Source organism: Panthera leo, chromosome B4 (assembly GCF_018350215.1).
Source record: "Panthera leo isolate Ple1 chromosome B4, P.leo_Ple1_pat1.1, whole genome shotgun sequence".
NCBI classification, from domain to species: domain Eukaryota; kingdom Metazoa; phylum Chordata; class Mammalia; order Carnivora; family Felidae; genus Panthera; species Panthera leo.
Window position 1 is genome coordinate 35,549,993 of NC_056685.1, and position 26,398 is coordinate 35,576,390.

The window sequence follows — 26,398 nt, forward strand, 5'->3', positions numbered from 1 at the left end:
GAAGATACTGGTATTCAAGAACTCAAGAGGCCTGGTTGCTAACCAATCAGGACAAAGAAGTTGAGGAAATTGATATTCCAAGAGATGGCAAGTGTCTGATCCAAAGGCAAAAGACACCAGCAACTAAGCCAGAGGAGGAGTCCCAGCCTGGGGCACAGACCCCTAAGTGACCCTTCCTTGCATCTCTTAAAATCTGCCTGACAAGCAGATGGCATGGCATGTTGATAATATATGTCAGGGGTATCCCGGTGTCCCTCTTCCATTTTACCTGTGTTCCTTGGGGGATTCACCATCAGGACTGGGGCAGGGGTGGGGGTCAGGTTGAGAAACCCCCAAGATGCCTCTGACAGATGCTCCTGCACCATCTTTTTTGTCTGCCCTGCTGCACAACACAGCAGCAGAGGCTCAGACCACTGTTCCAGGAGGAAAGAGGGCATCTTCTACCTGGGAATTCACCTACACAGAGGTCAAGTGCATCCTATCCTTCAGGCTAACTGCACCCACTTACCTCTAAACAGATCTTGGCTCTCCCAGCTCCTTCCCTGAGTCTGAAACACCCTCCGTCCCCATGGGTAGCCTCCCCCTTCTTAAAAGCTCAGCCAGAAAGTCACCACCTTTACCAAGTTTCCCTGTCCGGTCCACAGACTTGACCTTCTCCAATCTATGGCCTTTCTTTGGGGCACCTTGCGGTTCATATCACAGAAAATGTACAGCAGCTTTCTGTGGGATGGCTTATCTTCTTTCGTGTACTATGAGCTGTACCAGAAAATGGACTCTGCCTCTCCCACACCCCAGTACATTCTTGTCAGCTGAATCAGGGCTAGAAGGGAAGAAAGAGCCCAAGCCTAGGCATCAAGAGACCCAGAGTCTAGACTCTGCTGCTCATTAACTAGCTATTAGCTAGTTAATGAACCTGACAGCCCTGGGCCTTATTTTCCTGCTCTATAGAATGAGGAGGGAGAATGATTGAGATCTTGGGTCTCCCTTCTGTTACTGGCACTCTATGACCTTGAGCATCTGCTGGAAAACCAGCCTGTAGGGTAAAAGATGGGCCCCTCCTAATCTCACAGCTCTTGATCAGTTAAACGCTCTCCAGGCTGAGTTATCAAGGCAGAGAGGGGGGGAAGGACAAAGTAGCTATGAGAGCTAGGGGGTAAAGTGTGGAGGTGCTGGGAGAATGGCTCCCAACAGGGATCATTTCTGTGTGTGTGTGTGTGTGCACAGCTGCTTTGTTTTGCCATCTGTAATGACAAAGCAGCACTGAGGTGACAGCCAGGACCCCGAGCAGATAGGTACATCTTGATAAGCCATCTGCTGCCTGTGGCCTTATTGAGGCTTTTTGTTAGGTTGTCTGACAGTCAAGGGAATGTTAAAGAAAAGCTGCTTCGGAGGAAGGCACAAGATCATTGTGGAGGAGAGATCCTTGTGCAGAAGCAGGGGAGAGAGGAAAGGCAGGAGGAGGCCAGGGGAGGGAGAAGAACAGGCACGGCTAGGGGCAGGAGGAAGGAACATCATTTCTCTGCTTCTGTCAGGTTGTAGTGGGACCTGGGGTCCAACGTCTGTCTCTGAAACAAGGACCAATCACGCACAGAAAAGAGGGGGTCTCTTAATAACCCACTGGGGGTGGCAGCCCAGAGAGGCCAGTGCTGCACATTCCCATGGCCCCTTTGCTTGGACTTCTCTTCACCACTAGTTCTGTGCCTGCCTGCAAACATAATACCATGAAGTATTATCTCCTGCACACAGCAGACTTATAGGAGACACTAGGAGGGGGGTGACCCCCTGGTGCTCCCCTGAGATGGGGGTCCAGTGAGGTTCTGACAATAGCCGACCACCTGAGCAAGCAGAACAGGGACCCAAGGGTCACCTTGGCAGGTTTCCCAGGAGAGAAGCCTGGACTCTCGCAGTGTCTGGGGTGGAAAAGTACAGTTTGGGTTATAAGGCAGGAATTGAACAGGATTTGAAATGATGAACAGCAGAACAGACGATTTGTTGTTGAAGATGCTCCCGTGATCCTCACTACCTCCCCCACTCTATACCAGCCCCTGCTGTCAGAATCTAGCAGATCCTACCATGAGGAAGCTCTTTTTGTCTCCCCTAAAGTCCCTGTTTCTTAGTGGGCTCCCTCTTAGGCCTTCAGGGGAATCAGAGCACAGCTAAACCTCTAGGGTCTCAAGTCCAGATCTGTAAGAGGCCAGGATCCATATGGGAGGAAGGAGCTCAGCTCAGTCCTAAGCCCTAAAGGTAAGGGATGAGATGGCAAGATCTTGTAGAATTTGCTTCCCAGTCAAGTGGCTGACTCAATGGAATTCACAAATATTTACTTAGTTCAAAAAATAGTTATGGTGGGGAGCCTGGGTGGCTCAGTCAGTTAAGCATCTGACTCTTGGTTTCAGCTCAGGTCATGATCTCATGGTTTATGAGTTCGAGCCCTGCGTCGGGCTCTGCACTGACAGTGCAGAGCCTGCTTGGGATTCTCTCTCTGTCCCTCTCACTCTGCCCCTCCCCTGCTCTCTCTCTCTCTCAAGAATAAATAAAATTTTTAAAAACTTAAAAAAATGTTTATGGACGGGCGCCTGGGTGGCTCAGTTGGTTAGGCTTCCTACTTTGGCTCAGGTCATGATCTTGTGGTTCTGTAATTTGAGCCCCGCATTGGGCTCTGTGCTGACAGCTTGGAGCCTGGAGCCTGCTTTGGATTCTGTGTCTCCCTCTTTCTCTGCCCCTCCCCTGCTTGTGTTCTCTCTCTCTCTCTCTCTCCCTCTCAAAAATAAAACCTTAAAAAAAATTTTTTTAATGTTTATGGAGCCCCACAGTATGTTAAGTATTATACTAGGTGCAGGGATCAGAACTCACTCCCTCTTCCCTACTTTTAGCCCCCATGCTAATAAGGTGAGGCAGGCAATAAATAGGAATAAAATAAATCTGTTGCTAAGAAACTAAAATGATGAAATAGAGAGTGGAGGGTGAAGGAGTGGTCTGCTCTGTCTGGAGAGGTCAGAGAAAGCCTCTCTAGGAGGCAATGTTTGGGCTGAGATCTGATGATGAGAAGGAGCCAGCCATGTAAAGTTCTAGGGGAAGAGCATTCCAGGAAGGAAGCACAGCTTTGATGCACAGCCATTTAAGGGAGAAGATGATTCAGGTTGAAATCAGAGAGAATGGCAGGGCAGGCTCCTGTGGGGCTTTGAGGCCATATTACAGAGGAGTTTAGATTTTGTTCCAAAAACAGTGGAAAGGCATTGGAAGGTTTTAAGCAAGGGAGTGACATGACTTGATCTTCAGAAAGATCATTGCTATGGCTATTGGGGAACGGAGGGCAGAGAGGCAGGGAGACTGCTTAGGGATCTAGCACATTAATCCAAGTGAGGGATGTTGGTCTGGCCCAGGGTGGTAGCAGCAGAGTAGACAGACTTACAGTGTTTTGGAATAAGGGCTGCCGAACTTGGATGGAAGAAGGGAACATGAGAACGATTAAGTGGAATATGCCCCAAATGGAAAAGTCTCAAGGAAGGTCACATTTGGGGGAGGAAAAGCCAGAGTTCAGTTGTGAACATGTGAAGTTTGAAATGCTTCTTGGTGACCCAAGTGGAGATGTAGGCAGTTGGAATGTCCTCAGTTCTGCAAAGGACACCCAGATGCAAAGGACCTGGAGCTCACCTTAGAAGAGCTTCTGGTCCAGTTGTGAGACGGAACCTAGGGGAGAGACAATCTGCTTGGTTCCCCACTCCTCCCATTTCTAGCCAAGAGCCTCAAAAACCTGTTTCATTAGGGAAAAACTAACTCCCACCTTCTCAAACCTCTCTATGTTAGAATCACAGAATTTCTTCTGGCTCTGGAATGTCATGATTCCATGAGAATTGGCTCTGAGCAGGCAGGTAGAAAGTCAGGGTCTTCTTCTAGGAATCATCTGAAATCTCTTTGACTATGGAAGCCAAGGACAAGGGTCAGTGGCCCAAAGATCTGATCATTCTAAGCATTAATGTGACTCCTCTCTGACAATTTTTTTTTTATTTTTTTTAACGTTTATTTATTTTTGAGACAGAGAGAGACAGAGCATGAATGGAGGAGGGTCAGAGAGAGGGAGACACAGAATCTGAAACAGGCTCCAGGCTCTGAGCTGTCAGCACAGAGCCCGACGCGGGGCTCGAACTCACGGACTGCGAGATCATGACCTGAGCCGAAGTCGGCCGCTTAACCGACTGAGCCACCCAGGCGCCCCCTCTCTGACAATTTTTAGAAAGTTTCTTCCTTCACTCAGCTTTCTTTTGTTGGTGAAAGAAATGGTCTAAAATGAATATCATGGGTGGTCTTAAAAGGAAGAAAGGGAGAGAGAGTAAGAAGTCACCTGCAAGTTTAGAGGGAAGCATGGAAGGGAGGATAGGGTGTGGTCACCAGCACTGGACTCTCCAGCACAAGCCTCATGTGTTGATCATGTGCTGTGTCAGTGCATCTCTCGTCTTTGTCATGACCAAGAAGTGGGTGTGCCTGCGCCCTTCCCACCCCTCCTCTTAGTCATCAGACCTTGCAGCCCAAAGAAGTGCACAAAGAACTCAAATGTTCCCATATCACAGAACCTGTTCCAGAAGGCTAGCCAAAGTTCCAGCCACAGAAGTACCATGAGACTCCAAAGGAGGGGAGGGGCTTCTCGGGGCCTTGGTTTCATCATCTGTAAATTCATGTATCTAGAATTGCATTGTCCAGTATGGTGGCCATCAGCCACATGTAGCTATTTAAATTTAATTAAAATTACATTAAAAATCTAAAATTCAGGCCCTCAGTCATACTAGCCACATTTCAAGGGCTCAATAGCCACATGTGTCTAGTGGCTACTGTATGAAACAGTGCAGGTCTAGAACAGAAAGTTCAATCAGATAGTATTGCTTTACAACAGTGGTTCCCAAAATATGGTCTCTGGGCCAGTAGCATCAACATCATCTAGAAACACTCTAGAACTGCAAATTCTCAGGCCTCACCCCAGACATACTAAATGAGAGACTCTAGGGACAGGGGAAAACCTTCCAGATGATTCTAATGCATGCCAAAGTTTGAGAACCAAGGCTCTAGTGTAAAATAATATTCTCCTCCATTATCTGTTTGAGCCTCAACAATCTTATACTCATTCTGCCTTCCTAGGGTGAGTATAATCATGGCTCATTTTGTAACTGAAGAAACAAATCCAAAGATCACAGCCTTGGCAAACCCAGGGCCAGAACTCTGGCCCCTTGACCCTTCCTTGTCTCATTTTTTTTTTCATAATATTTGTCTAGGATCATTCCATATTGAAAAAACAAAAAAATACAATTCTGTATCTCTGTACCATTCTAGAACTCCAGCCCATTTAGAAGAGCCTGTTGCTGAGTTTTGGCAAGTCAGAATGGTCACAATGGAAGATCTCTCCAATGAGTCGTCATTGGGGTGCCTAGAATGTCTCATGAATATAGTATAACAGTCAGGAGCTCAGATCCACACCCACTGTGCTGATGAGGGGACCGCAGCCTCAGGTGGGAGAGTGCTTGACTAGAGAACAGTTAAGAGCCTTAGGAACAGACCCAGCTGAGTCCTGGTTCTGCCTTTAGGGGCTGGGTGACTTAGGCAAGCACATCACCTCTGCAAGCCTCCATTTCCTCAGCTGTGAAGTCTGAATAAGAATAGAACTGGTCCGCTGTGTGGATGAAATAAGCTCATGGATGTGAAGGTGACTGGCACTCAAAATTTTCAATATTATTATACCAGACAGTAGGAAGTCGACCTAGTTTTTTTATTCCTTTTCTTTTCAATATAACCTGCCTTTTTGTTATGTTCTCTGACCTCAGATTTCTCTTAGCATGTGAGCTCCAGCTCGCATCCTCTGAGCCTATTTGGGAACCAAAGAGGCACAGGTGGCCCTTGGACGTGGCATCATCAAGAGTAGTTTTTGCCGGTTGGTAGCATCTCTAGTTTTCTGGAACCTACTTGGGTAAACCTGATCGTACCTTTCAGCAAGGAAAGAGACTTCTTACAAAGTGGGGGAGACCCTGAGCAGGAATGGGGTACAAGACAGGCTGTTATGTCAGACTTGAAATCTAGAAAGCTTCATGAAGGGTGCTGAATTCCAGTCTCAGCCTACCACTTCTGGTCCGATGACCTTGAACAAATGGCTCAGTCTCTCTGCCTGTTTTTCCATCTGTGGGAAAAGGGAGAATGATGTGCCTAGTGCACCTGCCTCAATTTTCCCAAGATCAGAGGAGAGTGCTGTCCTCATTGTTCTGTAGAACCTGGGACTCATCTTTCTCTTGAGCATTTTCTGGTGTTGCCTGCTGTGGAGAGACAGAAGCCACCAGCCGGTCTGCTTTTCTCCCCACTCCCACTCCACAGGAGCCTCAGCTCTCGAGCACACTGCCATCTGACTCAGCTCGATGCTACCTCTCCCCTCAGTTCCTGCTGATGCACCTCCTCTCTCTGACTTGGATCTATTTTTTTCTCTCACTGTCTCTTCCCTCCCAACAACCCCCTCCTCAAAAAACACGCCCGTGGTCTTGCCCTCCCTCTTCCCACTTCCTTGTAGCGGTGGGAGTCCAAATGAGGCTGGAGTTCCTACAACGCACGTTCTGGGCAGCGACCCGGCAGGTGGGTGTGAAGGTGCCAGGTCAGGGCCAGAGGATTGGCTGACACCTTGGGATGAGGAGGGCCCGCTCCCCCGGGCAGCCCCCACCGCCTCTTGGCCCACCTCCTGGGCCCTCAGTCCACTGTCCCAGATCCCTTCCTTCTCTGCCTGGCTCTGCCTGGCTCTCTTCCTTCTCTGCTTGCACCTCAGCCTGTGGACTCCTGACCTTCCTCACCAGGGGCTCTGTCTCAGCTCAGACCCAGAGAAAGGGCAGGACACAATGCTCCCACCTGCCCTGCCCCATCAGGCAGAGGAGAGAGCACCCCTCGTCCCTCCAGCCAAGACCCAGGCTTTGACTGCTGTCCATCCTGTGCTTCCCACTCCACCCCATCCTTCCCCACCTCTGCTCTTCCTCCCCGGAGCCTGGAGCCCACGCACTGGGCTCTTCCCCACTTCCTGGGTCTCCTCACTGTCTTCCTCAAGCTCCTCTGGCCAGAATCTTCCCCTCTGTGCCATGGCCCCCCCATCTGCGTGTTGCTGCATCCTCCCTTTGAGCGGGTTTAGGAAACCACAGAATGAAGATGGAAGGGATGGGAGGGGAAGGGGCACCAGCCCCATAACCTAGCAGCACCCTTCACATCAGGTGGGATCACAAAGAACAGGAGCCTCTGAAGCCACCCCATGAGGCTTCCAGTGCCGCCCTCACACATGGGCTGCAGTGGCCATGGCCCCTCAGACAAGGCTGAACCCGCCAGCAAGGGCCTGCTTCTCCTTGCCCTGACCCCACTAACAGCTTCACACGTGCATCACACCACACGTATACACCACACGTGCACACATGCACACTGCACACAGACGCCCTACACACACAACACACACACAGCATACACACCACATATACTATACACACACACCAAACACATACAGTATAAACCCCACATCAGTATACGAATATAACACACACACAACACCATGCAGATGCACGTACACAGGCATACACAGTTTACAATTTCTCCTCTTCCTTCCAGTGCGGCACTGTGGAGGGGCCATGCCCAGAGAGCTGCCAGGACAGTGTAAGTTCTTCCACGGACCCCCCCAACCACATCCTTCCCTGAAGTGCTGGGCCACACTGCGTGCCTCTACACTGGACACGCAGGCCTGCCTTCCCGAACGCCGGGACGGGCACCCAGGGGTCATGGCCCAGCCATGACCTCCTCCTGGGTTTCTCCCCAGAGCCTGGACTGCTTCGTCATCGACAACAACGGGTTCATCCTAATCTCAGAGAGGTCCCAGGAGGTAAGGCATTGGGGAAGTAGAATTAGGGGTCAATCAAGTCATCTGGCAGCCAGGACAGCCAGGGGAAGGAAGTAATCCTGGCTTAGAGCAGGTGAGAGTAAATGGTCTGAAGAAAACGGAGTCTCTTCTTGAAACCAAGTCCATATAGCAAGATCACAAAATTCAGACACTGTTCCACTTGGGTGGTCAGAGAAAATGTTGCTTCTTATTTTGTCTATACCTCATCTGGCCTCATCCCATGGTTGGTAGAGAATCTGCCCACATGATGAGGAGAGGCAAGACCGAACTCCACCTCAGGGTAGCGTGTGTCCTGTGCCGAGGCCGTGCCGCTGACTCCCAGAGTCCATACCCCCTTGTACTGCCCATCGCCCCACTGCCCTCCATCACGTCCCCTCGCCGCTTAGTCCATTCAGGCCACTGCAACATGAACAGACTGTGTGGCTCATCCACAGCTGGAATTTATTTCTCAGGGTTCTTGAGGCCAGATGTCAGAAGCCAGGGTGCCCGTGTGTTCAGGTGAGGGCCCTCTTCCAGGGCACAGATTTCTCATGGTATCCTCATATGGCACAAAGGGCAAGGGAGCTCTGGGGGTCTCTTTGATAAAGGCACTGATCCCATTCCTATTCTACCCAGATCACATTTGCTCACAAGTTGGTACAACTTTGGATATTTGTAAAAACAAATAGAGACATATTTTATAAAGTATGTGTTTATTTAGCTTATTTACCCCTATTTTCTCAACTATTATAACACTGTATGTACTTTTAAAAGCCATCCCAAATCCTTTATAGAATGAAGCAGGGTGTAAATGAAATGAAATTTAATCTCATAATAGGGTTGGGACCATCCAGAAGCTCCTCCAGAGCCCCAAGCCCCCACTGTGCTTGGTTACCCCGACCTCTGACACTCCGGTGCTTCCACTGCCTCCCTTCCCCCACTTCGGGGCCCCACACCACCGCCACCATCATCTCAGTAGTGGTATTAGTCTCATTTTGTCCTGGAGTTAAAACTGAGGCTGCGAGGTGAGGTTAGCAACCCGAAAACCAACAGCTACAGAAAAGTCAGACTTTGAGCCTAGAAATACGAGTGAAGGGCAGTGACAGTGACCAGGGAGATAAGGCCTTCTCTGGGGGGCGTGGCAGCCCGCAAGCCCCAGCCTCCGGGGTGGTCTTCCTGTGGCCTGGGCACCCACCCCAGGCTGCTCTGTTACTGCTTGGGGCAGAGTTCATTCACTTTGCTGCGCTTGGCTGAGTCTGATGGAATTAGGACCGATGCCTCTAGGACGCTGAATGCCAAGGCCAGGCATCCCAACCCCCAGATTAAACTCCAAGGCTGGTGCCAGGGCTCTGGGAGCAGTGTCTTGACAGAGCTCCTCTTTCCTTGCTCTGGACAACTCTCACCCTGTGACCGGAGCTGTGTCAGGTTAGGAGAGGGCAGGAAGGGAGGCACCAATGGTATAGCAGCACCAGGCACAACACACACACCACACACACCACACACACCAGGCACAACACACAGTTACTACATGGAGAATCAAACTGGCCTAAAGGTAAGAGAGGCCTGGAAGAAGCAGGGACTGGACTGGAAGGTGAGTGGAAACATAGTGGTGGAAAGCGGGTGCTGATGCTGTAGATCAGCTGTCTATCCATCCATTTTTGCTTTTGTTTTAACTCCTCCATTCAACAACTCTGTAACAGTTATCTGTTGCACGTAACAATTTACCCCAACATGTAGTGGCTTAAAGCCACCTGACTTACTGTCCCACAGTTCTTGGGCGTGGCTTAGCTAGCTGATTCTGGCTCAGGGTCTGTCATACAGCTGAAAGGAAGGTGTCACCCAGGGCTGTGTATTCATGTCAAGGCTTGGCTAGAGGACGGTCAGCTTCCAAGTTCACTCACATGGTCAGTTACCACATGGGCCTCTCCACAGGACAGCTCACAACATGGCAACTTGGTTCATCAGAGTGAGCAAGCCAAGAAAAGCCAGAGACAGAGAGAGTGAGAACAAGGTAGAAGTCACTGTCTCCTGGAACCTAGTTTCAGATGCGACATCCCATCACTTTTACTATATTTTATTCACTAGAAGCAAGTTACTACATCCAACCTACCAAGGAGCCATTACAGAAGTGTTCTACCATAAACCCCTTCCCCTCCCCAAACACACCCAAGTGCTGTCAAGGACCACATGGTCTGGCCCCTCCTCCAACTCATTCATTTCCCCCCCTTTTACTCCTAAGCCTCCAAGTGTTGGGGGGCAGGGGTACTGGAAGCAGCAGCAGCAGCAGAAATACAAGTTAACAGAAATACAAGTTCTCGGGCCCTACCCAGACTAAGGGAATCAGAAAGTCTGGGGTGGGGCCCACCAACTGCGATGTGACAAGGCCTCTGATAATTCTGATGTGTGATAAAGTCTGAGAGCCACTTCCTAGGCCTTAATGCCAGCTGCTGTTGATCTGGATGCACTTTCCCAACTGGGCTAATGTGCCAGAAGGTCCAGACTACTCCTTGTCCCTGCTGAGGTCCAGCCAGGGACCGGAGGAGAGAAGACTGTCACTGCTCTGGATGCAAAGATTCTTCCCAAAGTCCCTCCTAGCCCTTCCTCACTGCGGCCCTCCTGCCCAGCAAATAATGTGAGTGCAATGCCCAAAGGCACCATCTGTGGTCTGCCTGAGGGAGGGGCAGCCTGAATCTCTCCTGGCCCTGGTGGTGTTCCAGTCCTGCTGATTAGACATTTGGTCCCACTGAGCCTCTCTTCCAGCTCAGGGCTCATTCTTTTAATAAAGAACTACAGATGACAGGATTACAGCCCTTTGTTGGGGCCTAGAAAGAGAAGCAGACAGCTGGGGCCAAGAAAGTGACAACAGCTCTATAGATCTTTGTAATGTTTACAGTGGATCTGTCACCCTGGATTTGGGGACTCCAAGTCCTGTCATTTGCCTGTGGGTAGCACCCACACAGGAGAGCTTCAAAGTGGACCTCAAAGGGACAGCAAAGGTAAAAAATCAGATGCCCCATCATGATGTCTTTCCCTGAGGACTTGAATCTCTCAGAAGGAATGCGCCCCTCTACCCCCAGCCCAAAATGCTGAGCTTGTCCTCAGACCAGGGCCTCTGATGTGCCTGTCTTGAGCCTCAGCTCCTGTTTTCCTTGGCTTCCCCTTCTCCTTCCCTGCCTTCCTACACACCTACCATGCAAGTGCCCCCCACTGTCTTCCAGTCATACTCCCAGTGCAGTGGGTACGGTGGACACAGTGCAGGAGAAACCTCCAGCCTCCCTGCCTGGTTCATGCTTCTGACCGTGCCGCTCCAGCCCCCATCCCTCACCACCTGCTTCAGCACATCCCAGGCTCCCCCAGTCTCTGGCAGCAGAGCCTTCCTGGGGTCAGGGCAGCCTCATTTGGGCAGCTCAGGCTGGGTGTCTCCAGAGAAAAATTCAGCTGGTCACCTGCCCCAGAGATGGCCCATCACAGCAGAGGACCTCTGGGTGCCTCTCTCCAAAGTGGTGCTAATGGCCACTCCTCCACATGCTTCCCTGGTCCCACTGTGGGGCCAAAGGCACTTGTCAAGAGACTGAGAAGCTCAGAGGAAACAGGCAGGGCTGTACACTAGTAAGGAACAAAAAGAAATTGGTTCTCATGAGGAGCCACACACAGTGACTTCACTCTGGTAATTCATTTAATCCTCACACCCCTTAATTTTTTAGTGAAGAAACTGAGGCTGTCCCTGGGTAAAAGGCTGTGAGACATTTGCCCCATTCCAGAGTCAAGGGCTCCCCCACTCACCCTCTGGCCTCCCTTCCCTCTGGGGATAGTAGCTTCACACAGGCATGCAAATTAGCCTATGCACAGGGCTGCTGCTCAGTCAGCAGGAATACTCATCAGTTCTGCCCCCTCTGCCACCACCTGCCCCATCTGCTTCCTGCTCGAGGCCCTGGGTGGTACCTCGCAGGACCCCATCTCACTCCTGCCTCATAACAGACAGGAAACACAGAAAGCCCCAGGCCCTTTGGATGCAGTCCCAGAGCTCAGGCAGTCCAAAGGACATTGCTTATCTGTGGACTGTCCCCTGTACAAGTGGAGCCCTGACCTGCTGTGAGCAAACCTAGATGGCATGGGGACCTGGAGCTTCCAGAGACCCTGTACTGTGCTGTGGGTGGACAGAGGCAGGAGACCCTGTGCTGTGCTGTGCTGTGCTGTGCTTTGGGTGCTATGCCACAGTCAGTCTGGGGGACCTAAGCTGACAAGGGTACTCAAGTTTGAGTGTTTCAACTTGGGCTTTGCAGGGTCAGGAACTAAATCAGTTTACCTATTTGAGGCACTGATTCACTCTGATGAGGCTCAAATGAAACTATCAGCACAGAATAGTGTTCTGCTGTCAGGAATAGTGCCCCCACTACAGTGTTTTTTATGTGGGTTTTTTTTTTTAACTTATTTTTGAGAGCAGAGGAGGGGCAGAGAGAGAGAGACAGACAGACAGACAGAATCCGAAGCAGGTTCCAGGCTCTGAGCTGTCAGCATAGAGCCCACTTGGGGCTTGAACCCAGGAACTGCGAGATCATGAACTGAGCCAAAGTTGGCTGCTTAACTGACTAAGCTACCCAGGCACCCCTACAGTGTTTTAAACAAATTAAAGGTTTATTCTCTCACGTGAAAGAATAGAGAAAAGTAGCCCAGGCCTGGTATGATGTGGTCACCAGGTGTCCCCATCCTCAAGATCACAACATGGCCATAGGAGTTCCTGCCTTCTTGTCCACTTTCCAGACAGGAAGAAGGGGGAGGTCAACAGCCATGAATGAGGTGCTTCAGCAGATCTCCCTTTAAACAGATTCCCAGAAGTCTCACCCAGGAACTTTGCTCACATTTTATTGGCCAGCCCCAGCTGCAGGGGAGTCTGGGAAATGTAGTGTTTTAGCGAACACATTGCTACCGTAATTCAAGTCAGGATCGCCTTACCTAAAGAAGAAGGGGAGGATGGATATGCTCTGCCAGAGTGACATATCCTAGAAAGTCACGCTGTGTATGTGTAGGTACAGAGGAGGACACGTTTTTCCCAGTGTCCAGGGGCTTGTCTTCTCAGAATCAAGTGTCTGAACAACAAGGAGAGATAAAGGGACAGCCTTGTGGGAATTTGCCTTTTTTCCATCCCGCTGCACTTTCCCAGCAAGAGTACTCAGATCACTCATTCATCCCCCTGTCCATTCACTCACACATTCCTTCAGCAAATACATGCTGAATAGTGACCATGAACAAGACACTGTGTGGTCTATGAGAAGCCAGGAGGTGGATGTCTGCCCTGGAGGATCTTGCTGTCTAGTAATGCAGGAATGCACAGACACCTGGTCACTGGAACAGCAAAATTTAGCAAACCGCAGCTGACGGAGAGGGATGACTTGAACTGGAGGGACTCCAGGTGGGTTCAAGGCTGCACTGTGAGGAACAGCAGGACTGGATGCCTCTCACCTTTTCACTTGCTGTTCCTTCCCTTAAGTGCCCTCAGCCCCTCTCTGCTGTCCCCTGCTCTGTCCATTGCCCTCCTTCAAGAAGCCTATCAGGCCTCAGAACACAATGAGCCTCTGGCCAAAGAAAGCACAGAGCTCAGAAAAGCCTGAGTGTCTCATTGTATCCAGCTCTCTCATGGCTACTGCCTCGTGCCTTAGTCATTAGCCTCTAGGTTTCCAAGTGCAGAGGAGGGATGCCATCACTCCAGCTGGAGAGGGGAGAAAGAAAGACTTCTTAGAGGAGGACAAGTAAAGCTCCTTGGAGTGGGACTGAGGAAGGGTTATTGAGGCAGAGAGAAGAGCCAAGGCCTGGAGCATTTCCTGTCATATGGCCACCACATACAGAACACTCACTGTGTGCCAGATGCATGGTACACATTATCCCCTAACCTACCCATGGCCACACAGTGGGCAGTGCCAGAGCCAGGATCTGAGTCAAAATCCAGTACCTAAGTCCAGACTCTTTCACTCTGCCATGCTGAGAAATCGGCAGAAGAGGCCAGGGCAGGTGAGGAGGTCGGTGTAGGGGTGCAGCTGGAGGGCAGTCTGAAGCCAGAGCACAGCAGGCTTGGGTGTCAACCAACGTGGAGAGACTTTGCAGGCTTGGAGGATACCGCCTAGCCTGGCACACTGGCACATTGGTGGGTGCTCACCAGTGCTGGCTGATTGGGTAATGGAGGGACGGAGCAAGAAGGAGACCAAATCCCAGCTGTATTTGAGAAAGGTTGTCTGGCAGCAGGGCTGGGGACTGGGAGACAGCCCAGTTGGGAGGGTGGAGTGAGCTGGGGTTGACAAAGGTCTGGGTTAAGTCACTGTCCATGAGTCAGAAGGTGAATGACAAACCCGCAGGGCACACTGGTAACTGGAAAGGTGGGGGGAGTGGGGAGGGAAGATCAAAGGCAGCTCCAGAGTTCCGAAAACAGGATTTGGCCGAGTGATAAGGATGCCAGTGTGAGAGACAGAACTCTGCTTTTGAGCCTTTTTAGACCATGATTCACAGAAAGAAATACATGTTACATCTGATCTAGGACATACACATGCACCATATACAAGAAACCAAATTTCACAAAACCTTGTTTAACCTGACTGCATGCAGTTCACATGAAATTGTTCAAAGGAATTCTGTGCCTAAAAAAAAATCAGATTGCAACCCCCATATTGATTTCATGGCCAACTAATGGATTACAACTTAGAGTTTAAAAAGGACTGAGAATATGGCAGGGGAGCAGGTTAAAGAGGGAAGGGCCAGGTGGAATGGATACAGTTCTGATTATATTGAAAGGAATCTGAGGGGAAACCCAACCAGCAACTAGTCTGGAGCTCAGAAATGAACCTGGCCTAATGTGGGGGACCTAGAAGTCCTCATCCAGCTCCAGCTCCCTCCCTCCTCTCACCACCCATCTCTCACGCCCCCTCCTCCTCCCTCTGTCTTTTCCCTCCCCTTGTTCTCCCCCTCTCTCCCTCCCTCCCTCTCCATCCATCCTTTCCTTCCTCTCTCCCTCTCCCCCCTCTCTCTCCTTCACAGATGGGAAGATTCCTGGGGGAGGTGGATGGCGCTCTCATGACCCAGCTGCTCAGCATGGGGGTGTTCAGCCAGTAAGTGGGACATGCTTCTCCCCAGACTGAATACACACAGAAAAGGCAGGAGCTGATGCTAAATGGTCCCGACAGATATCGGGATCCTGACCTCAAAAACCCATAGCAAAAGCCCCAAAGAGCTCCCAAAGCAACCTTTCTGAAGCCAGGGACTTGACATGAGGTGGAGAGGGGTATAAGGTCATATGGGCCCTTAGAGGGAAAACCAAATTTGCTGTTCAACTTCTTTAAAGCAAAGTGCCGAGATGTAATTTTCTGATCTGCCTATCCTAACCCATGCACCCTCATGAATCCTGGTGAATGAAAACCCTGCAGCAAACTTCCCCTGGGTGGGGGCAGGGAATAGGGGAAGGTCTGGACTCCCCAGATTCTGTTTCTGATTTTCAGAGTGACTATGTATGACTACCAGGCCATGTGCAAACCATCAAATCACCACCACAGCGCTGCCCGGCCCCTGGTCAGTGTAAGTGTCACCCCAGACTTTCTTCCCACCTGCTAGCTCCAGGACCCCACTCTTGACTCTGATCAGAAAGTGCCGTCCAACCTCTTCCCACACCCCTGCTCCCTGTTCTCAGCCTGTCCCCTGCCCCCAGGTCTTCTCTCTGGGGCTTCAGGGAATTGTTCTGGCAGCTCGTGAGATAACCAGGGATCTCTGGCAGAGAAAGCAGACCACATAGCTCCTTTCTTGCTTTGTTCCTAACCTCAGTTGCTAGTGCTTTCACTAGCACCAGAAACCTAATTGGCTCATCAGGAAGAGAACTTCACTAGTCTTCTAGATGGGCATTGTCTAACCCCAAGTGTCTGCCCTACAATAGAAATTTATCAGATAACTCAGTTATAAATGTTCCCTCTGCTGGGAAGGGATGGGGGTTGGTGGCAGCAGGAGGGGGAACCCCCCCCCATGGTCGTTAATGGTAGTGCTGAGGGGAGCCTTCGCCAGGGTCCTGGGGTCCTGGGCTTAACTGTGTGTCCCTTTCCTTCCCAGCCAATCTCTGCCCTCCTGACTGCTACCAGGTGGCTAGTGAATGAGCTCTTGCTGTGAGTGGGGTCTGCATCTGGGACAGGGGGTGGGGCCCGGGGGGAACTTCATGCAAGTGTGGCTTATGAGGGAGCCCTTTGAGCAGGAGCTGCCCAAAGTCCCCACAACCCCAGAGGAGGCAGGCAAGATCCCTGGGTGGAACTGGCCAGGCATGTATGGTGCTTGCCTCCTACACTCTGCTGCCAGAGGTTGTGAGGCTCTCTGCTCACCTAAGAGCCTCAGGGCAGGGAGAGGGTGTCCTGGAGGAGAGGGGCTTGACCAGGGGCCATCAGGGAGCTCTGGTGCTCCAGCCAGCTGAGGGCCCAGCTGGGGAGGACATGCAGGTCTCTGGGATTCCGCTCTGCATCTGACAGGCTCCTGCTCGAGTGGAGTGCCTGGGGCTCCTGGCGTGCGGACAGCAAGGCCGAGGGTGAGTATACAGGACCACAAAAGGGAGTGCTTACTATCAAAGCCATTTCAGTAGAATCTGTCACTTCTGGGCGGATGACAGAGGGGATGGGGACTCTGGAAAGTCCATTGCTCACCTCTCACCCTGCTGGGCCATCTCTCACTCATCACCTCCCTGTCACTCCTGGCTCCCCTCACCTCTCTGTGTGACATCACACCATCTTGGGACACCCACTGCTCCATGTGACATCATTCATCCCATGTGACATCACCACCCGTGCCATCCTGCCCTCATGGGACATCATGCCCACCCTGTGCTGGGCCTCACGTCTGGACAGCCAAAGCGGTCTTCCATCAGTGTAAGTAGCATTCACTGGGGAGCCTGGGGGTGTGGGGGGTATGGGAGGGACTACAAAGGGCCTGTCTTCAGCTCTCCATCCCAGGCGTGCATCTAAGGAAGGCTGAGCTCTCTTCACTGGGGACACCCTAACTCAGAGGGCCTCTCCCAACCTAAAGCCCCATTCCTCACGGGGCAGTGGGGCAGCCCAGATCTTATCCCACACAAGTACAGTCCTACCCCAGGGGAACCACCTCCTTGGGTAGGAACATTTATGATTCCAAGTGGAAAAGGATGAGCAGCCACCAAATCTCCTTGCAGAGCAAGAAACAGTGATGCCTCCAGCTCAGGTGTCCACCGAGACCTCAGCAGCGCTCAGGGTTGAAGGCATGGTAGGTGGAGGCCTTAGTCTGGTCACAGGAACACTGTGGGGACAGTACATCTCCTGTGACCTTGTATCTGAGGACAGTGTCCTCCAAAGGCCTGATCACAAGTCAAAGATCAGCTGTGACTCTAGACTGCCCCCCTCCCAGGAGAGTGCAGCCACTTGATCTTTAAATGCAAAAAGGAAGCTAGTGGCTTCCACTTGCCTGGCTAACATGGGGTTCCCCTACCACACAGGACTGTCTTGCTTTAGCCAGTTTTACTCAATTCTCCATGTTAATAGAGCCTTTGCCGTGGGGTTCTGGAACATTGCCACTGCCTGGGCTGCACTCCCCACCCCATTTTTGTTAAGACTTTGGCTTCCTGATGGTGTCTGTGACAGGAACCAGGAACCATGTGTCACAACCCATTTAGAAACAGGTCCCTCCTCCCCTCTGCATGGGAACACAAGGTGGGGGACACAGCTCCCCTCCTTATCTTTCTCTCTCTGCCAGCAGCTGCATCTTGCAAAAACTGGGAATGATCTCCCTCAATCTGCTTGTTCAGAATTTTTCATCTTCAGGGCAGCTGTCCCTGGAGCTTCTCCCTCCTGCCTAGGAGGCCTGGTCTGGCCACTCATCCATGTCCTCAGTGAATAGCGCTGGACTTGGGAGTCCAAGGACATGGATGAGTGAGGCCCTGATGCCCTTTCCCAGCTGCATGGGAGCCACTTCACCCTATCGTGGCTGGCATTGTTACTATCATTGTCACTGAGATAACCTACCCACACAAAGGGGCTCAGGTGACAGGCTTAGGGGACAAAGCCAGTGCAACTGGCCCCTGAAAGGAGTGGAGCCAGCCCTGAGTCTTCTGCAAGCTTTAGCCAGAGTGCCCACTCTCAGATTCCAAGGGGGCCCAGACAGCCACACTGCCCAGCAGGAGCCCTTGAAGATCTGGTGGAACCTGACCGAATATATAGACACCCGACTTCTCTGCCTGCAGACTCCCCTCCCCTCCCCTTCAAGGTCTAGTGGGAAGTTTCTGGGTCTGGGAGTTTAGGAGACCTATAGCTATCCTACTAACCCTGAGACCTACTAACCTATGTAATCCTGACTTAGGGATCTATCAAATGGGAGTGATATTGCCCACCCCTACCCCCCTATTTCACAGATAGGCCCTGAGAGCAAAAGGAAAGGCATGAGAAGTGCCTGGAAGAAATAGAAGTGCTGTTAACAAAACAGTGCTGCTATTTTGAACAGAAATAATGTCACTCAGCCTGTGAACCAGCCTTGTTTTGCTTTTGCTCACCTCAGGAGCAAATGTGGGCCCTTTAGGACTGGGCTTCCTGGGCCTCAACTTTTCCTTTTGCAGAGTCCTGTTCACTCATCCTTTGTCCCCTTCTGAGTGAACTCAAGTGTACCACACAGATACTAAGGAGCCCAAAAGGCTGTGGCTCCTGGGCTTAGGCAGCTCTGGGCACTGGAACCTCCCCTGCCGGTTCTCTCCCAGTCCCGGGCAGTCAGGCACTCAGCCCTTGCTGCTCTGCTCATAACTGGACACAGGGGTAAGACAGCAAGCCTAGGGCTTGTCTGGAAGCTGCATATGGAGAGCACTGTAGCTAGACTTGAGAAATGTCACCTGTACACAATGGGAATGGGAGGGCTGATAGCATTAAGGGACCAAAGTCTCCCACAGCCACCCCTTGGCACTCCTACTGCTCACCTCTCGGATCCTGGATGTCAGTGCTCATGGGCACCTTCAAGGGGTCCACTTCCACCCCTCCTCCCAACCAACCAGCTTACATTGAGGATCAGGCTTCCAAAGAGAGGAGGTGGTTTTTTCCAAGGTCACAGGGCTAGTGTGCTAATCACACACAACTGAGAGCTGAGGCCCCCAACGCCTTCTCTGCTGCCCTTTCCACTGTGATATCATTTGCTCCATTTATTCTGTTCCTTTTCCTTCCCTGTCTTCCTCCCACCCAACCTCTCCTCTACAAGCCCTGAGAACTTCTGACAAGGGGGCCATCTGCATGCACATGGACAAAGGGGCATTTCATTGCATAGGGACTGCACCTGCCCTGGCAGTGCTGAAGCAGAGACCCCCACAGGCATGGCTTCTTGAGGCCCTCCCAATTCAGCAACACCCCATTACCCATGTGTGACTCTGTCTCTCTGCAGCCCACAAGCACAAGAAACAGGACATGCTGCAGCCCTGTGACACACAGTACCCCGTGTTTGTGCACCAGACGGCCATCCAGGAGACCAACGGGGCCATCGAGTGTGGGGCCTGCCAGAAGTAAGACCCAAGGGCAGCTCCCAGGGTCCCCAGCCATGCTCCCAGGGTCTTTGCTTCTCACTTGCCTTAGTGAAGGAAACACAGGCTGTTGCAGAGGGCAAGCCAGCTGGGGGCGCTGATCGGTTCCGTGTGCTGTCTTAGGGAACCTGGGAAGAGCTGGTCCAGAGGCCAGATCCAGGCCCACCTGCGCCACCACAGCCTCCCAAGTCATGCCACACAGAAGAAAGGCTCCCACAACCTCTCTCGGTGACCCCCTCAGTGTGGGTCTCACTCACACCTGCATAGCCCACAGCAGCTCAGTGTCAGGGCCAGGCAAGCTTGGCTGCATCTGCAAGCCCTTGGAAGTCAAGGATAGCTTTGAGGAAAGAAACCAGTCAGCTCTCCCTCAGAAATCTCTGTACAGAGAAACTGGCAAGCTTGAAGGTGTTCTCAGGAGTGGGTGGGCTAGAAGAGGGCTCGTAGCGTTGTCACCTGGCCTCTCCACTCCTGGGCCTGGAGCCTGTGTGTGGCCCTGCCTAGACTCAGGCCTTCTCCCCTGTACAGACCACTAGATCTGACCAGCTCTGCCAAGCCCTGGCCCAGGAGGGCAGGGAGGCCTGACAGAAAGCTCTCTCCTGCTGACTCCCACCCCGACCTCAAGGACCTCCCAAAAAGCCCTGCCATTACCAGGGGCTTCCCAAGATGTACCTTAGAGCCCTAGACCTCAAGCAAATTATTTTATAGTGTAGCACCTCAGACTGTGGTGTGAGATAGTCAGACCTACTAGTGTGCAATGCCTGGGATTTTAATCTCACCACAGCAGCTTTCTTGGAAATATTGTTATTTATCTCAAAGTCTTGTTATGAGGATAAAGTAAATGGTATGGTATAAGGCAAAGACTTTAGAGTAGACAGATTTGAGTTAAAAAACTAACTCTGCTACTTCCTAGTTGTGTAATCTTGGGCAAGTTATTTAACCACTTCTAGCCTGTTCTCTCAGCTACAAACAGGAATAATACCAACCTCATACAGAATGGTGAAAGTTAAATATATACGCGCACGTGTGTGTGTGTGTGTGTGTGTGTGTGTGTGCATGTGTGTGTAAAATCATCCACCCCAATAGGAAATGTTCAAGAAGTGGCAGCTACTGTTATATAATGCGCCAGGCCTAGTGCACAACAAGCTTTCCCTAATCCTTCACTCCCTCCCTCTGGTGGGGCTCCGGGGCTGGGTGCAGGTGTGCTGTGTGTGCCACCTTGTGGCCAAGCCTGAGCACTGCATCTTCCCAACAAGGCCTGCCTCCGCCATCATCCAAAGCAAGGACAGCCACACATCCCTATTTGCTTGGGACAGTCTTGATTTATGCTTGTTGTCCCTGCATATATTAATAACAACTCCTTTCACTCTCAGAATGTCCCAGTTTGGACTTCCTCACCTCTGATCTGCTAGAAAGGAGCAGTACAACTGCAAAGGCTTGTGGGTAAAATAAGCCAAAACGCCTGAGTTCCTTGCCTAGGACTGTCCCTGCAGTTGCCCCTGATCTGACCTGCCTCATGTTTCTGTTCCTTCCTCTGCCAGCCCAACTCCACACTAAGTCTCCAGAAATTCTCTCCCTAGAAACTCAATGTGATGCTTGCCATAGAGAAGTTTCATGACCCATCTCTCTCTCTGCTGCAGGATATTTGTGATGCAACAGATTCCCAGTAGTAACCTTCTCCTCCTGGTGACAGACCCCACCTGTGACTGTAGCATCTTCCCACTAATCCTGCAGGAGGCTACAGAAGTCAAATATATCCTTCCAATCCTCCACGATATGCCGGCTGAGGGAACGGTGGAGGTGAAGGAGATGTCACTGAGGGGCTCAGATTTTGAGAAGCCGAGGCCAGCTTCCCTCACCATCAGCATCCCACCCTCCCCCACAGAGCATTGTGATTTGTTCTCCAGCCTTCCACCCCACTCTGACCCCCCCACCCCCCACCCCTGGGTACTGCCTCTGACCTTAGAAGCCACTTGCAAGACAGCTGGTCCCACCAAGGGGAGGTTCTTCCTGAACTTAGTCTCTAGAATCTCCAGAATCCATTCCTGTCATGAGGTGTTCACCTTAACAGTGAATTCTTCACATAATGCCTCTGTCAAGTGTGACAGGATGCGCTCCCAGAAGCTTCGCAGGAGACCAGATTCTTGCCATGCCTTCCATCCAGAGGTGAGGGCTGGAGGGGAGATAAGGGGCGGGGCTTGGTCTTCATCCCCAAATCCTCAGCTCCGGGACTGTGCTAAGGCACTTGCAGATAGGAGTGCTTCTGGACACTTATGAACATAACCGTACACGTGATCTCTGTGGAATACATTTGTGCATGTGCATTTACATTTAGGCCCCTGTGTCATTCAAATACTAAACCAGGAGCCAAGGATACTCTTACAAGGAGGGCCAAATTTCCCAGGGTTTGGGCCCTCAGTGGTTTAAAATCCAGCTTCCCCATATTGCTGTTCTTTTTTTTTTTTTTTTTTAATTTTTTTTTTTTCAACGTTTATTTATTTTTGGGACAGAGAGAGACAGAGCATGAACGGGGGAGGGACAGAGAGAGAGGGAGACACAGAATCGGAAACAGGCTCCAGGCTCTGAGCCATCAGCCCAGAGCCTGACGCGGGGCTCGAACTCACGTACCGCGAGATCGTGACCTGGCTGAAGTCGGACGCTTAACCGACTGCGCCACCCAGGCGCCCCCCCATATTGCTGTTCTTACTACTGCACTTAGCTCCAAATGATCTGATCAGATAGAAGAAACTAATGGTGTGCATAATACTAATGGTGACCAACATTAATTGAGCACCCACTATGTAAGGTGCTTTTAGCTTATGGACTTAACCTGGGTGCTTTATACATAGTATTGTCTTTGCTGACTATGACTGCCACAAATTATCCACCTCAAAGAAGCTTCCAGAGTTGATGGCTTCCCTAAAGTCATTCTAAGGCATGGCCCCACAGCCACTCCAAGACTAGGGACAAGCAGAGGCTTGAGCCCAGTTTGGGGCTGAGTGTACAGCCTCTACTTTTCCCTACAAGGCAAACAGCCTAAAGGTGGCAGTGCTTCTTCCATTTTCTGGAACTTCCCTCTTACTCTAGGTTTTTGGTTCCTATTAGTCCCAGAGACCCTCCTCCCTACTCCTTGTCTCCTCTGTTGGGGATGGTTGCCTCATCTTGAATGCCACCCTTTCATCTCTGCTCTGGGTTCACAGGAAAATGCCCAGGACTGTGGTGGCACCTCGGACCTCTCAGCCTCACTCCCCATGCTCCTGCTGCCTCTGTGTGCCTGGGTCCTTCCACCCCAGTTGCTGCGGTGACACCTGCCCAATCTGACCTCTGTTTTGATGAGATGGTCCTTGCAGAGATATTCTAAAGAGTCAACAACTGGTGTGGGATCCACCTCACTACACCTGGGTTATCACCCAGGTCACTGTTCATCTCAATCTTAGGCTAATGGTCCCTGCCTCCTGAGCTTCCTGGACAGAACCAGAAACCACTTCTCAAAGACCTTCCAGGGTGTCTAGTACCATCCACCCCAAGTCTCGATGGGCATCCTCCCATCCTTCCTACCTCCTCTTCAGGAGCCCAGCATGAGCTCAACTTGGACCAAGACAAAAGAATTCAATTCCATCTATTTTCCGGAAGTCCAGACCCAGCCAAGGGTCAGCTGTTTCTAATGAACCTGGTTGGACTTTGGAAGAATCCAAGAACTTAAAGGTACTGAGAAAGAGGGCAGAATGAGGCCAACAGCAGAAAATGAGATGAAGAACATACTTCATCAACCTGAAATACAGCTTTCTCAAAATGAGATGCATGGTAGAGGGTAGCTCAATTTCCTAGCTGCTACTTAAAAAAGTTGTGTGTGTGCATGTGAGAGAGAAACAGAGAGAAAGAGAAAAAGAGACAGAGAGAAGGCAGGAAAGTAAATAGTAATGGGAAAAACTCTTTTCCTACAGGTATTAAATCCTTTTATATTACTGTGGTATATGCAAACTATTGCCATTAAAAAACTTCTAAAAATGTCTTTACAAAGCTCTAACATACAGGAACTTTTGTATCTAAGAAAAAGCCAATAGGGTAAAATATACAGCTGCTGCACTAGAAGGTGATGTAAGTGGCGTAAGTATAGATGTAGCTGTAGCCAAGCATAGAGGTCCCAGAAAAAAGAACAGTCCTTCACAGTGGACTGGTGAGGGGGTCTCCTGAGGGGTAGCTCCAGACTCCGCAGGAGGTCCAGGTCCCATGGCAGTCTTTTTCTAGCCACTAATCGGTGCAAGACATTACCAGACTCTATCCCTTGGGATGGAACTTCGGGGAACATTCCAATATGCAAAGCAAAGTCCACTGAGAGGGGAGCTCTAGCTAGCTAAGAACTTACTCCCCACATGCACAACTCCCCGCAGGAGTGTCAAGGCCCTGGAGCTTCCTCCTCCTTCTCCCTCAGACCTGGCTCCTGAGAGACAGCAGTCTCCACTGTGAGAGCAATATTAAAGATAGAACCATGTAGAAATCTTTAGGTGGCCTCAGATCTTTAAATTTAACCAACCTCCAATAAGGAGGTCCAGCCAAATCCCATGACAGGCACAGACAGCATGCAGGACCTCAGGGAACCCTTCCTTCCAGTCCTCCACAATTCAGAGTACAAGCTTCCCACCAGCAAATAGTGCCATTTCCCTAGAGTAGGCTGACTCTGTATGGCCTTGTTCATTGCAGTGTTTGTAACATGCCTTGTATTATTGATTATATGACGTTGTTTTCACCATTTAGTCTCACAAGCCTGCGAGGTAGGCATTAACAGCCCCATTTATAGTTGAAGAAATCGAGCCTCAGAGAAGACAGTGACTCAAGCTCACTTGCTCAGCCACTTTAAGTGGCAAAATAATGCTAGGAATGGCCAAGGCTTACAGGTACCTAGTAAGTAACAGGTATTGACTCAGTTAATCCTCACAACAACCCTCTGAAGTAGGTACTGCTATTAGCTCCATATTATAGAAGCACAGAGTTGAAAATTGACTGCCAATTACTGAAAGAGGTTTATGAAGTTTGAATGCGATATTCATGTAATGTGCTGGGCATATAGTAAGCATGAATTACATGTTAACTACTATTATTCTATTCCCTCATTTTGTGAAGGTGGGGGCAAGATATGACAGTTCGGATGCCAAGAATAACAGGCAAAGATCACAGGTGTCTGTCCGCCTGGCACAGGTGGTTAAAGAAAGCATCAGGGAACCCTTTCTCCAGCCCCCTCGGTTGCCACCACCTTCATGATAAGACTTTACTGTGACAGGCATGGCAACATGAACACTTCCTAACTGTTGCTCCAGCAACACCCCCCTGCCCCCCCCCCCCCCCCCCAACCAGGACCCATGGCCTTCCCTCTGCCTTTCTTTGTCTGTTTCTGGCCTCCAACAGGATCCAACCTCTACTACCAACTCCCAGACACAGGCTGCTTGTCTTTCTCCCTAAAACAGCAAGCCTGTCTTTTGAAAGGCCTGTCTTCCCTGCCCAACCAGGGAGAGCATTTTCAGGCAAATTTATCAACCATCTCAGCTATATAATTTAAAAACCAAGATTAGAAGTACTGGGGCAGTGGGGGTGAACAGGTGGCTCAGTTGGTTAAGTGTGCATCTGATTTCAGCTCAGGTCATGATCTCATGGTTCATGAACTCAAGCCCCGCGTCGGGCTCTATGCTGACAGCTCAGAGCCTGGAGCCTGCTTCAGATTCTCTGACTCCCTCTTTCTCTGCCCCTGCTCTGCTCACGCTCTCTTTCTCTCTCTCAAAAATAAAAAAAAAAAATTAGGGGCGCCTGGGTGGCGCAGTCGGTTAAGCGTCCGACTTCAGCCAGGTCACGATCTCGCGGTCCGTGAGTTCGAGCCCTGCGTCGGGCTCTGGGCTGATGGCTCGGAGCCTGGAGCCTGTTTCCGATTCTGTGTCTCCCTCTCTCTCTGCCCCTCCCCCGTTCATGCTCTGTCTCTCTCTGTCCCAAAAATAAATAAAAAAAGTTGAAAAAAAAAATTTTAAAAAAAAAAATTAAAAATTAATTAAAAGAAAAAAAAGAAGTGCCGGGCAGCTCCTGGCCTTGTTTTGTCTGCTTCATCCCCATGCCTCTGCATGGCCAAGAGGAGACCGTAAAATTGGGAAATCACTTTTAGAACCAATGGAAGGAATGAACTACTTCTGATAACTAGCCTTGTTCCTCGCCTGGCAGAACAGAATGTTCTCTTGAGCTCCTGAGGTCAAAACTATTCCTTTCTTCTTTTAACAGAATAAAGGACAGCAGGTGGCAGCCTAACCCAAGCTAAAGAGCCATCACTTTGATTTCAGAGGAACAAAGTTAAAACCAAAGTCATTTAATAAAGAACAAGATTCTGGAAGACAGAATCTTGACATTTCTTTACAATGTTGCACGCCTTTGGATGACCAGTAACTCAAAGCTGCTTTCAGATCCTTTCTCAGTACCAGTGATACATTAACCAGTAGATCCACCTAATAATTTTGTACATTTTAATAGAAGTGCTTTCAGGTTAAGAGTTCACTACTTCATAATGCTAAGTGAAGTTTTGGTTTAGGAGGACAAGGAAATGGACATATCTTAAAGCCAGAAAAGTAAATACAGGGAAGAGGGTGACAAAAGGGAGGAATCAGAGTAAGAGTTTGGCAGAAATGCCAGCCAATCACTATGTAAACTTTGAGAAATGTTAATCTCAGTGAAAGATGCAAAGAATATAAGCCCATTTTAACAGGTGAGAAAAGGCGCATTAGGAAAATAAAACGACTCTTCCTAGGTCACTGGCAAATGGCAGAACCTAACTCTAACCTACCTCTTTTTTCAGGTAAGCATAGCCAAGGCAAGGGATGGTAGTGGGCCATAATGAGAGGCTTTCATGTTCGTAGAGCTAGATTCCCTGTTTCCTCAGTTTCCCCTAGGCCATCACAAGTAGAAGTTACAAGAGGCAAACTGACCTTGTTTCCACCAAGTCAAAAAGTTGAAGGCAGAAAAAC

General features: G+C 50.4%; 1 protein-coding gene across 1 annotated transcript in view; it reads left to right on the forward strand.

Annotated features, from left to right (window-relative positions):
• CACNA2D4 (calcium voltage-gated channel auxiliary subunit alpha2delta 4) overlaps window positions 1-23,280 on the forward strand; it is a 112,391-nt gene extending 89,111 nt beyond the window's left edge. Inside the window, exons 27-38 of the mRNA XM_042945420.1 lie at window positions 6,542-6,603; window positions 7,609-7,653; window positions 7,814-7,876; window positions 14,897-14,967; window positions 15,355-15,430; window positions 15,953-16,005; window positions 16,360-16,415; window positions 16,732-16,752; window positions 19,271-19,388; window positions 21,044-21,156; window positions 21,487-21,569; window positions 22,604-23,280. Of these exons, the coding sequence (XP_042801354.1) occupies window positions 6,542-6,603; window positions 7,609-7,653; window positions 7,814-7,876; window positions 14,897-14,967; window positions 15,355-15,430; window positions 15,953-16,005; window positions 16,360-16,415; window positions 16,732-16,752; window positions 19,271-19,388; window positions 21,044-21,156; window positions 21,487-21,569; window positions 22,604-22,708 (866 nt within the window). The 3' untranslated portion in view covers window positions 22,709-23,280. The remainder of the gene's footprint in view (window positions 1-6,541; window positions 6,604-7,608; window positions 7,654-7,813; window positions 7,877-14,896; window positions 14,968-15,354; window positions 15,431-15,952; window positions 16,006-16,359; window positions 16,416-16,731; window positions 16,753-19,270; window positions 19,389-21,043; window positions 21,157-21,486; window positions 21,570-22,603) is intronic.
• The last annotated feature ends 3,118 nt before the right edge of the window (window positions 23,281-26,398 follow it).